The sequence below is a fragment of the Ovis canadensis genome, chromosome 5, assembly GCF_042477335.2.
Source record: "Ovis canadensis isolate MfBH-ARS-UI-01 breed Bighorn chromosome 5, ARS-UI_OviCan_v2, whole genome shotgun sequence".
NCBI classification, from domain to species: Eukaryota; Metazoa; Chordata; class Mammalia; order Artiodactyla; family Bovidae; genus Ovis; species Ovis canadensis.
This window is the reverse complement of record NC_091249.1, coordinates 59,137,680-59,149,753: the sequence shown is the minus strand read 5'-3', so window position 1 is coordinate 59,149,753 and position 12,074 is coordinate 59,137,680. Positions and strand designations below refer to the sequence as shown.

The 12,074-nt window shown below is 58.3% G+C and overlaps 1 protein-coding gene across 1 annotated transcript; it reads left to right on the top strand.

The window, feature by feature from the left end:
- Positions 1-3,367: 3,367 nt before the first annotated feature.
- PITX1 (paired like homeodomain 1) lies at positions 3,368-10,042 on the top strand. The gene is made up of 3 exons (XM_069592885.1): positions 3,368-4,030; positions 6,288-6,520; positions 8,480-10,042. The coding sequence occupies exons 1-3, from the start codon at positions 3,862-3,864 to the stop codon at positions 9,020-9,022; spliced, it is 945 nt and encodes a 314-aa protein (XP_069448986.1). The 5' UTR covers positions 3,368-3,861; the 3' UTR covers positions 9,023-10,042.
- Positions 10,043-12,074: the final 2,032 nt, after the last annotated feature.

Below are 12,074 nucleotides of genomic sequence, written 5' to 3'. Positions count from 1 at the left end.
AGGAGGTAGGTGGTCCCGGCTGCACTCCCAAAACTGGGTTTTCTAGTTTAAACTTCTCCACAGCCTAAGAGGCTTAGGGCTGGAATGTCCCAGAGAGTCACGGATGGCCCCGGAGGCAAGCCATGGCACATTCCTTTCCTTTTCCTAAAATCCCTTGATTCTGGTGCAAAGATTAGGACAAGGTACCCCTGTGAGTGGGTGGAAGGATGCCCTCTATGAGGACCCTCCAATCACCCTTCCCAAATAAAATGACTAAGCCATTCTTGGGCAGAGTCTGTTTTCTGTAAGCCCAGCCTCAGGAAGGGTCCCTTTGGTGATTATTTCAACCCAAGAGCCCAGGCTTCTCTGCTGAACCCAGCCAGGACTCTAAGCCCCAAATTTCCTGAAAGTCACAGAATCATTGCTAGCTCTGTGTGGCCTGGAGCGTTGGTTCCAACCCCAGTAAGCCCCCTTCCCTTCTTTCCTCATGTCCCATCATCTGGTGAGGTGGAGGCTAAAGCAGCAGTCAGGGATCGCTGTGTCCCATGTCAGACTTGGGAGCTGCAGCACAGTGCAGGTCAAGCCTTGCCCAAGGTCACACAGCAAGAGCCAAGGGAACATTGAGTCCCTGCTCTTACTCCTGAAAGAGAGCTGCCTCCTGTCTCATGTGTGTGTGTGTTGCATCTGTGAGTGTGTGCAAGAAGCCCCTATTCTGCCCAGGATAGCGGCCAGGGGAGAGAGCACCCCAGGTCCCTTCTCCAGCCAGCACCCGAGATCAGGCCAGGGCCTCCTCTGGATCAGTTCCTCACCCCTACTCCTTCAGCGCTGACTCTAGTGGAGAAAACACCCCTGGGCGACCCCCACTAGTCTCAGCCCCTCCCTAGGGCTCAGGGCCCCGGGATATGGAGCTTCACCAGCAATAGTCTGAGGACCTTTCAGTCCACACAGCAGGCATCAAGATTTCCAAATATAGGGATTATTGTGACTACTTGGAGCACTGCCAGAGGCTTGGATCTGGAGGGGCACACAGCAGGTGCTCAATAACTGCATTAAATGCATCAACAGTGAGGGACACAAGTCCCTCAGACTGAGTAGCTAGAGCTGCAGAGTCGCAAAACAGTCCCCATCCACGGAACGCCTGACTCTTTAGACCCTCTGGGGAATGTGAGTTGTGATGGCCAGCCTCTGGACGCCCAAAGGCAGACCATTCATTTCACGACCCCTCCCAGAGGAACACTGTGCTTCCCACCTTGGCCTGACACTTGGTGGGCTTAGAACACACCACTCTCAGCCAGATTTCGCGCCAGACAGCGTCAGTGTTCAGGAGCTCAGAGGCCTGGTTGTGTGTACATGTATGTGACTGTATTCAGCACTCCCCTGTGTGGGCGCAGTGAGTATGTGTGTGTATGTGTGCACAGCACACCTGTACAGGTATGCAGTACATATAAGTATTTGCATGCTTCTGTGATCCTGGCACGCTGGGTGGCTCACTGTCCCTTCGAAGTAAGGCAGCTACCAGGAAGGTGGCATGCGGAGGGGCACTCACTGGCATGGCATAACACCTAAATACATCCTTGAAAGGAGGTATTGCTCCTTTAGGAGATTCAACTGGAAACTGTGATCAAAGATGGGGCTGAGGCCAAATGCTCAGCAACCACTGTTCCCTGTCTCCAGGTACCCCTCCCCATCCCCTACACACCAAGTATGCTTTCTCCCTGGGGGTCTCAGCCTACAGGAAATTCCCTTCGGAGAAGTTGGAGCCACTCCCCCAGCCCAAACTCCTGGATGCATTCTGCTGTGGCCCCAGCCTCCGAGTTTGCCCCCTGTGGTCACAGGCACCCAGGGAGAGTGGGCTGGCCCTAGAACTGTGCTAGCTCCCCAGGACCCAGAGCTGGGGGCCTTGGGCTGGGGCCAAGGGAGTGAGAGGCAGGCCTGGTTCTACCCTGCCCACGCCCCTGCCCCCACAATCCTCACCAAAGAGCTCAGCCTGGGGTGGAGGCAGGTGACTGCCAGGGTGATAGGGAGCCAGGTGAGGAAAGGGACTCCTAAGGGTCCCAGACCCTGACAGCCTGCACAGTCAGCCCCAGGCAGAGATCCCAGGAGAACATTAGGATGCCCTGGGCCCAAGCGTGAGGCACTGGGCCTGGAGATGACCACAGTACTTCTCCGGGCCTCACACCCCACCCCCACCACCATCCTGCCCAGTGCTGCTTCTGTCTGGTGGAGCACACAGAAGAGGGGCAAAGGGCACCCTGGGGTCCACCTGTGGCTAGAGGAACAGGTCAGGGCTGCACCCTACCATCCCAGCTGTCACCTATTTGCTCAAGACTCTGACATCTCAGGACCAGTTAACAATTGTTAAGCAAAATCCTTCAACAAACTTCAGTGAAGTAGGAGGATTCAAGGAGGGACTCATTCTAAGGGATGGGAAGGGGAATGTGTTTGTGCTCATGGAGTGCCCACTGGTGCTGTAGCTTAGCTACCGTTGTAGCTAAGAGAAGCTCCAAGACTGTCCTAGGCTTCCTGGCCTAAGTTTGGAAACTGCAGTCACCTGGCCTGTCGGGCCTGTGCCTGCCACACTTGAGAAGCCAAAGTGAGGCCCTGCGAACCTGCTGGGAAGGGGGCAGAGAGAGGCCCACCCTGTGGTGGCCAAGGCCGGGACCTGGCGGATTTGGCCAGACCGTTGAAGGTGCAAAACAAGGGGAGAGAAGAGGCTGTGGGGGCCTGGCAGGGCTCTTGGGGTCTCCTGCTGCACTCGACAGCGGCCTGGAGCCAACAGAAACGTTTCGTCTGATTAGAAGCCATCGGTTCTATCCCAATCCCGGAAAATTGACTGCGGTGCAGAGGGGGTAGGCCTGAGAAGCAGCCTTGGGGGAGAGGGTCCAAGCTAATTAGGAGGCAGCATCCGGGGGCCCATTAGAGCGCAGGCTGCTGTCACTCAGCCTGGCTCGGGTCCCGGGAGAAGATCCCGGGGAAGGAGGGGCCGCGGCCCCTCGACGAGGACGCCGCTGGGAGCTGCCGGAACGAGCCCCGGGCTCTGCCCCCGCCCTGGCGCTGACTCGCAGGCTCCCGGTCGGTTGGATCCTGCTCGGTGAACGTTCACTCATCCCGGGCTGTTCTCGCCAGAGGCTCGGAACTTCGAGGCGGCCCAGACAGGAGTTGATTTCTGAGCGAAACAAGTCATTTGGGGCTTGAGGTGGGCACGAGCCGCGCGGGGCTTGCAAGCCAGATGCGTTTCTTTTGTGCGGCCGAGGGAGAACTCAGTGTGCCACCGGGGAAGGAGGGTGAGGCGCGGCGAGGCCGCGGGAGGGGGGAGGCGGCGGGAAGGTGGCTGCGGAGGGGGAGGGCGCGGGCGAGGCAGGCAGAGAGGGAGGGAGGGCGGCAGAGAGGGCGCGGCGGCGCGGGCGGCTCGGGGCTGGATTCCGCCCGCGCTCCCTCGCTCTCTCGCTCGCTCCCTCCCTCCCAGCCCCCTCCCCCCCGGGCCCACCCCACCCACCACCCCTGGCGCAGGGACTGCTGGAACCTGGCGGTGCGCGCTGTCGCTTTAAGACAGACTCTGCCGGCGCCGTCCGGAGCCTTAGAAACCGGCCCCGGATCGGGAGCCGGAGCCGGGGCCGGGCGGGCGGCTGAGGCCCGAGCGGCAGGAGCGCAGCGCGGAGCGCGAAGCCGGGCCCCCGGGTCGCGAGAAACCGCTGCCGCTGCCGCCCGCCTGGCCCCGCAGCCCCGGGCGGCCCATGGGGCGAGCGCGGCGTCGTTGCGGGCGCGGGCAGCCCTGGGGGGCAGCCGCTTAGGGGCTGCGCTCTTGTCCTCGCAGGTCGCCGCCGGGGCGGCCGGGCGCGCCCAGCCCCGGCCCCCGGAGCGCCCGCCTCGGTCCCCGCCTCCATGGACGCCTTCAAGGGGGGCATGAGCCTGGAGCGGCTGCCAGAGGGACTGCGGCCGCCACCGCCGCAGCCGCACGACATGGGGCCCGCCTTCCACCTAGCCCGCACGGCCGACCCCCGCGAGCCTCTCGAAAACTCCGCCAGCGAGTCGTCCGACACGGAGCTACCAGGTAAGAGCGGCTCCCCGCGAGGCGCGCGCGGAACCACCCGGGCGAGCAGGGCCGCGCCCCGCAGGCGGGCTCGCTCTACGCTCCAGGCGCGTCAGGACCTTGCCTTTTCCCATTCTCCATCTGACGATGAACGTGGACGTGGACGCTCTTTATGAAACGGAAATTTTAGTGCTTCCCCAAGGCGCTTCCACGCGGTCCCGTCGCGCCAACTGACCGGCCGATGCACGAACCTACAACCGGAAGGTCGAAATGACAGCCTCTCTCGATCAGGAGCAGATAGAGCGGGGAGAAAAGTTAGGTTTGCGCAACTGGTTGTCCAGGGGCCGCTGGAACCGGAGGAGAGGAGCAGATCAGAGAGCAATCGGCGGGTGGGAGAGAGAAAGTGCCCAGAGAAACAGAGTACAGACACCCCGACAGACTGGGCGACTGGCTTGAGAGGGGCAAACCGGAGAGAAGGTATGGCGGGCAAAGTCAGAAAAGCAAACGGGGGCAAAAAAAAAAAAAAAACTTTAAGTAAAAGGAAAAGAGAGGACAGCGAGGGCAAGCGGGCTCGGATATAGGACCCCCCCAAAAGAAGGATCCCCGCCGCACGTGCGCCGCGGGAGCCGGGAGCCGCCAGGCCGCCTATCCAGGGCTCCGACTCGGCTCAGGCGCGTCTCCTTCCGCGCTGCGTTTTTGTCCGAGCTCAAGCTTTTTACCCCCCCCCCCAGCAGCCGCCGGGCCGGCGGGTGGGCGGCGCGGGCAGCAACGAGGCTCATCCCCTGCCCTGTTCGGGCTCCCGGGTCTCCGAACGGCTCCGGCGCTCTCGGTGCTGATCCGGCGCCGCCGCCGCCGAGCTCCCCACTTCCCGGGCCTTGGGCGCCTCTCCTGCGTTCATTTCTTAGTCCACCGCTGAGTGTTTCTCTGCGCGTTTGTAATCTCTATTTGTCTCTGTTTTGCTTCCTTAAGTGACTTTCTCTGAGAGGTTGTGTTTGGTTGATTAAAAAACAATCAGCGCTGGACGGTACTTTTGTTTTCAAAAGTTTTAACGGTGGCCTTTGGTTGGTTTTTATTTTTAAAAGCCCGGAGAAATATATAATTACAGATTGCTCTTTTTAAAAGTATGAGAATAGATTTAATTTTTAACTATATTTCGATGTAGAAAGAACTGCTATTCTAGGTATATTTTCAAATTAAAATATCTACATTATTCTTCAAGAGATTTTAAAAAGTCAATCCAAAATGGCGCGTTTCTCCGGGATTTTCTCAAAATCCACTTACAGCGGAATTTAAGTTACCTAACTATAGTGTTGTATTTCCCTGGGATTTAAAAATTACTTCGGGAAGGGCATTATCCAGAAGGGGTTAAAAAAAATCTATCTACAACACTACGTTGATTTTTTTTTAAAACCCCAGATAAATAAATGCCTGTGCCTGCCTGGAGCTTATAAACGTACAGTACTGTATTTAGTTAGTGTGTTTGCATGGAGGTTTCTGACTTCTTAATTTGCGTTTGCTGTGTTTCCATCTGCCTATTTTTAAGAGTCTGTGACCCTTTCTGTGTTTTTACCCATAGAGCTGTTAGCTTTTCTGGGATTCATTGTTTTGGTTTTAAATCCTTTTTCTTTGTGTTTCAATATTTCTATGACTGTGTTTTGTGTAGCTTGAGAGGGCGAGCGAGACTAGAGCTCCCAGGTCACCTAGACAGAGTCTGTGGGTCTGGGCTGCCCGGCAGCCGCCAGAGGGATTCTCTGGACCTTGGGACTTGAGGCCTGGAGCTAAGGCCGAGAAACCGGCTGTGCTGTGCCTGCCCGGCTCAGTGGGGCTCCGGCTCGGGCCGGGGAGAAGAACGTGCAGGCCACCGCCTAGCTCTGGCTCCACGGATCCCCTAGCTTCAAGCTAGAAAAGTCTGATCCTAGTTCAGAAAAGCAGAGATCTCCTATGAGTTAGAACCCCCAAGAGCCCTAAAAACTGTACATTTTCGGGTGGCATCAACAGTAGGGCTCCAGCGTGTGCCGAGCGGTGAGAGCAGGCCCTGCCCAGCTGGGAACCTTGGTCCGCGGCTCCGACTCCTGGGCTTTGCTCCCAGACGAGCCTGACCAGAAGGTGACTACTGACCGACCAGGCACAGACGGGCTGTTTCCAGTGGGGACAATTCCAGGGCCCCTGGCGGGAGGGTGGGCCGCCAGCGCTGACCGCGGGCGCTTCGGTGGAGCCGGGGCGGGGTGCAACAGGGCAAAAGCCCGAGGTGACCGGCGCCCCATCCCGCCTGCTTCAGAAAAGGAGCGCGGCGGGGAACCCAAGGGGCCCGAGGACAGCGGTGCCGGCGGCGCGGGCTGCGGCGGTGCCGAGGACCCCGCCAAGAAAAAGAAGCAGCGGCGGCAACGCACGCACTTCACAAGCCAGCAACTGCAAGAGCTGGAGGCCACGTTCCAGAGGAACCGCTACCCGGACATGAGCATGCGGGAGGAGATCGCCGTGTGGACCAACCTCACCGAGCCACGCGTGAGGGTGAGCGCGGGGTGTGCGCCAAGGGGACCCGCGCAGAAGGCTGCCAGCCGGCGCAGCGCAGACTGAAAGCTTAGACAAGCGCCTAGACTAATACTCTTTCCAACACTCAAACCTTCTCCCTCCTTCCACCGGAGGAGATTCTACCTTAGGCCCCGTCTACCCAGCTGCCGCTGAGCCGTTTGGTGCTAGCGCCCATCGGCCGCTGCCTCCTCGGATCTTTCTGACCCACGTCCTACCTGACCCTCTGGCTCCACCGCAGCCCCCATCCAAAGGCCTGTGGCCCCAAGGGACGTTCCCCTGCCCAGTAGAGCCCAGAGCCCGCCCGGTCGTTACCACCCTAGACTGTGCAGAGGATTCCCTGCCGCTGGGGACCTCCGGGCCGCTAGTGCCTTCCCACAAAAACAAAACGGAAAGGCAGATCCTGCCTGGCAGTCTGAGAGAGGCCTGAGAAGAGCCTAGGCTTGGGGGTCTCAAAACTTCCTGGGGCAGTGGTCCCTTCCGCAGTTGGCTAATTCACAATCTCCGGATATTCTCCACCTGACACTTTCTCAGTCATCAGCCAACCTGTAGCTGAACCTTTTCCATAATGACCTTTCCTGTAGGGCTGGGGTCAGGTGGGAGGTGGGGGACAAATCTGGTGGACGAGTGAGCTTCAGGAGGAATCAATCCCTTTGGAGATCTAAGGTCTCCAACCCAAGATGAGACTGCACACTCGCTCTTCTCACCCCTCGGTTCCCAGTGAATAGAAGGCTTTTCTGCCAGAGCAGCAAGAGAGTAATTTCTTCTCTGGGTACTGCAAACATTTAATCAGATATTGGGAGCATGTCCCAAACTAAACCAAAGTCCCACCAGGGCCACAGACTCCCTGTTATAACCTCAGCTCTCACCCCACCCCAGTCATGCTGGCCAGCCCAGTGGGGTAGGGAGTGAAGACAGCACTCGGTAATCCAGAACTCACTAATCCTGCCCCCCATGTACGGTGGTAGGGGTGGGGTGGGGTGGGGGAGAAATCAGGCAATGTTAGTGCTTGGGATGGAGAAGGCCGACATGCACCGATCTGGCAAGAAAGGTCGGCGGAACAGCCCAGGGCAAGGACTGGGATTTGGGAAGAGGTTCTTAACTGAATTTTGTGGGGAAAAGTAGAGGGGGAGAGCAGAGAGAAACTAGTAAGAAGTGAAAGGAAATTAAATATTTGCAGAAAAACATATTTGGCATATATTTAGGTGGCAGGAAAGAAATTAAATATTTAAGGGAGAAGCAAAAGGATCAAGTATTTGAGAAAAATAAAGAATCGACTATTTAAGAGAAAACAGTGAGGGTCAGATATCTGGAAAGAAGGAAAAAACTAAATATTTGGAGAAGAATCAAAAGGATCAAAAATGGGGGATAACTCAGAAAAATGGCCTGAGGGAGAAAAAAGTGGTTCAGATAGCAGGGTGGACCAAATGAAAATAAACATCTGGGACAGAAATGAGAATATCAAATATTACCAATAAAGATGGAAACAGACTATCTGAGGAATGAAAAATAGACTGAGGAGTCGCAAGGTCCTATGTTTGAGGTTAGAAAACTACCTTTGGTGTTGGAGAAGAAAATGGACGGAGTATTTAGGAGATAGATGGGGAACCGTTTGCGGGAGAAGGCACAAGATAACCTGGTTGAGAGAGGAAGAAAGAAAACAATATTTGTTATTAAAAAAAAAAAAAAAAGAGGATCTGCCTTAGGAGAAGAAACCGGATTTAATTAGGGGAAGAGGATAAAGATCAGAAAAAAGAAAAGACTAATAATATTTTCTGGGGACAGGAAAGGAACCATTGTGGGGAGAAGGCAGGGACGGAAATATGGAAGAAAAGAAAGGGTATTGGGGAGAAGGAAGCGGGCTGAGGCCTCGGGGTGGGGCGGGGGCGGTGGGGGCACCTTCCCGCCCGGCAGCCCTGAACCTTCTCCGGTCCCCCCTAGGTCTGGTTCAAGAACCGGCGAGCCAAGTGGCGGAAGCGCGAGCGTAACCAGCAGCTGGACCTGTGCAAGGGCGGCTACGTGCCGCAGTTCAGCGGCTTGGTGCAGCCCTACGACGACGTGTACGCCGCGGGGTACTCCTACAACAACTGGGCCGCCAAGAGTCTGGCGCCAGCGCCTCTCTCCACCAAGAGCTTCACCTTCTTCAACTCCATGAGCCCGCTGTCGTCGCAGTCCATGTTCTCGGCCCCCAGCTCCATCTCCTCCATGACCATGCCTTCGAGCATGGGCCCGGGCGCCGTGCCCGGCATGCCCAACTCGGGCCTCAACAACATCAACAACCTCACCGGCTCCTCGCTTAACTCGGCCATGTCGCCGGGCGCCTGCCCGTATGGCACACCCGCCTCGCCCTACAGCGTCTACCGGGACACGTGCAACTCGAGCCTGGCCAGCCTGCGGCTCAAGTCTAAGCAGCACTCGTCTTTCGGCTACGGCGGCCTGCAGGGCCCGGCCTCGGGCCTCAACGCGTGCCAGTACAATAGCTGACCGCCCGGCCGGGCCACGCGGGCCGGCGGCCGGAACAGCGCCGGGGTCGGGGCTGGGGCCGGGGCGGGCTCGGAGGACCTGGCTCCTGAGCCGCCCCCTGCTCCCCACCTCCCCACCTCCGGCTTGATTTTGTGTTTGCTTTCCTGGACCTCACTCTACCCTACAAAACGAGACAAAACAAAAAAGACGTCGGAGAAAAGTGCCGCGAAAAAAAAAAACGGATGAGTTGCAATTTCCCTCGGGATGGCGCGGGTGGTGCACGTTCGCTCGCTCGGGGCCCGGGTGGGCCACTCCGCGGAGGGGACGCGGCGCGGGAGGCGAGTGCCCAGGCCGGTGGCCGGGAGGAGACGCCCCCCGTAGCCCGCGTTCCCGCCGCGCTGGACCCAGACTGAGCGGCCGCGCCTGTGAACTGGAGCGCGGAGCCCAGGCAAACCTGGGCCCCGGCCAGGTGGGAACCAAGACGCCCCCTCCTAGCTGGGCCCGGCTGAGCATACCTTGTAGCTCGATCCGGATCCAAGTTGGAGCGGGCGTTGAGCCGGGGATGATGGTACCCAGCCCAGGGTCGGGAACTCGCCGCGGAGCCGTACTAATGGCCCCGGCGCGCCTCGAGGAGCCCTCGCCTGCCCCGTGCCCCGGAGTCCTATTTTAAGGCCAAGGAGCGGCAGCTGGCGGTGCGGTCGAGGTGGGAGCCTGCTGAGTGCTTGTCTCCGAGCATCCCAGCCCCCCAAGCTTCGCCGCAGACCCAGGCCCTCCGCTCGGCTCCCCCCGGGGGCTAGGAGAGGGCCCCCCCTTTCCCGGCGAAGAGCCCCCTCCTCACCGTCCGCCGTGCAAGAGTCGAGCCGGGAGAGCTCGGGGCGCGGCCAGGGCCCCAGCCGCGCCCACTTTGCACACCCACTCTCCGGCCCGCGCCCCTGTTTACAGCGTCCCTGTGTATGTCGGACTGACTGTATAGAATTATAAATCTGTCTATATCGACTTGTCCATGTACGTCTATTAAAAACCATAGTACGAGCGTGCTAACCACTGCCGAGCCCTGACTGCTTCATTCGGCCGAGAAGGGAGGTGGGTAGAAAGGGAAATAGGCCCCCGTGGGCTCTGCTCGTAGGAGGGAAGAGCCGAGGCCGACCCCGCCAGAGGACCCTACCCCTAACTTCCCCGCCACCATTCCTGGCCTGTTCAGCCCGGCTCCCTTGAGGGCGCGGTTGGGCGCTACCAACACCCTCTCCAAGCGCGCGCGCCCCCAGAAGCAATCAACTGAGCCGCTCAGCCTCCGGCGCTGCGCGGGCTGCCCCAGGCTGGACCGACCGCCAGATTCTGCAGGTTCTTCTCAGGCTGGGTCTGAATGACCCTCCAGCCTCTCGGGGTGGTGCGCAGCCTTTGTCTGCCCGGAACCTTGGGGTGGGAGCCGCTAAGAGTTTCCTTAGGCCTGGGGTTGCCTTTTTTCTCACAGGCCCGGTGCCGCACTGTGAGCCCTGCTCTCGCTGTTCAGGAGGATGGAGGGTGCTGGATCCGCCAGAGTCTAGCCAGGGCCTCCCTCTGCCTTTCCACATCGAAATCCCACCCAGGGACATATGGCCGTTCCGGTGAAAGTGTCCACCACGTCGAACTCATTTCTCACTTCCCTTCCATCCCAACGTATCTGTGGCTCCCAGCGCCGCCACCCTCCCCCACTTTGGAAACTACTGAACAAGACCAGCCTGTAAACTGCCTGTAAAATTCTGCTTCCCTTAAGTAAGTCATTTCTAATGGCAAAACAAAATGTTTGCAGCTGCAGCGGGTGAGGAAGGAGGGGTTAGCATTCTGCTTTAGAGTCACCTTGGGATGGGCAATGTCCTGGTGCTGGGCCCAGGCAGGCCCTAGCTGGGGATGGGGTATGGCCATGGGCTTAGTCATGGGTTAATAGCTGGAGAGCCCTGTGCACACATTCCCAGACCGGGTCAGTACTGACTCTGAGGTCAGGAGTCTTGGTCCTACTATACAGATGATGGAACTAGGGCTCCATCACACTATGCAGTGGGCCAAGGTCACATGGATTCCAAAGTCAAGCATCTTTCCATGGTCTTCTCACCTTCAGAGGAGGAGTAAGGAGGGGTCCTTCCTGCGAGATGGCTCAGCCTGATGCTGTAGGACTTGGAGTGCCGGGATCTGAGAAGGACAGGGCCAGATACACAGGCTGGGGGAGGGAGGTGGGGGAAGGGAAGTTTGGGGCAGGGGGGCTGGAGCCAGACCATCCCTCCCCCAACAGCTCCAGTCCAGAGCTCCGACCCCTCACTCTCTGGAAACATAAACACAATCACATCTGGACTCAGAGTGCCTCCCTGACTCACACATCTGCTAAGGCCAGGGGGCCCTGGTCTCAGCTGAGGGCAGGACGCAGGGGAGACCTTGAAGGAGGTGGGACTGGAGGGAAGTGGGAGGCAGAGAGGCCTCTCTGAAGGTCAGGCTCAGCCTCAGGTGAGAGCGGGGCCAAAGAGGGGCTCTGGTGGAGACTTAATGTGGCTGTGGGGCCACAGGCCAAAGAGCTGCAGCCGGGAGGAGAGGCAAAAGCCGAATGACCCCACTGTCCCATCAGGGACCATGGCCAAGGGGAGTGCAGGACCCAGCCTTGGGTCCCACCCAGCTATTCTGACCTAGGGAACTCTGTGGCTGCAGAGAGTAGCCAGCTCTGCCCAGCTACACCAGCTGCAGGGTCATCTCTGGAAGGGGTGCTGAGGAATATGCAGGGCTTTAAGAGCCAAGTCCTCTGAGAAATGGCAGAAAGTGCTAGTCCTGCTCTGTCTGAAGAGGACTGGGGAGGTTCATTCAACGTTTAGTGCACTCCTGCCCCTGGTACTGAGGATGGAGAAGTAGGAAACAGACACAGTCCCTGCTCTCATGGACAAGTAAACAAACACGTATAATTACAAACTGAGCTGAGTGCTTTTGAAGAAAAAGAACAGGGTGTTATGAGTAAGAAGAGAAAAAAAAAAGTCCTGCCTCAAACAGAATAGCCAGGCAAGGCTTTTCAGTGGAGGTGGCGCCATCTCTGTCTTTAGTGGCAAGTGTTATCATT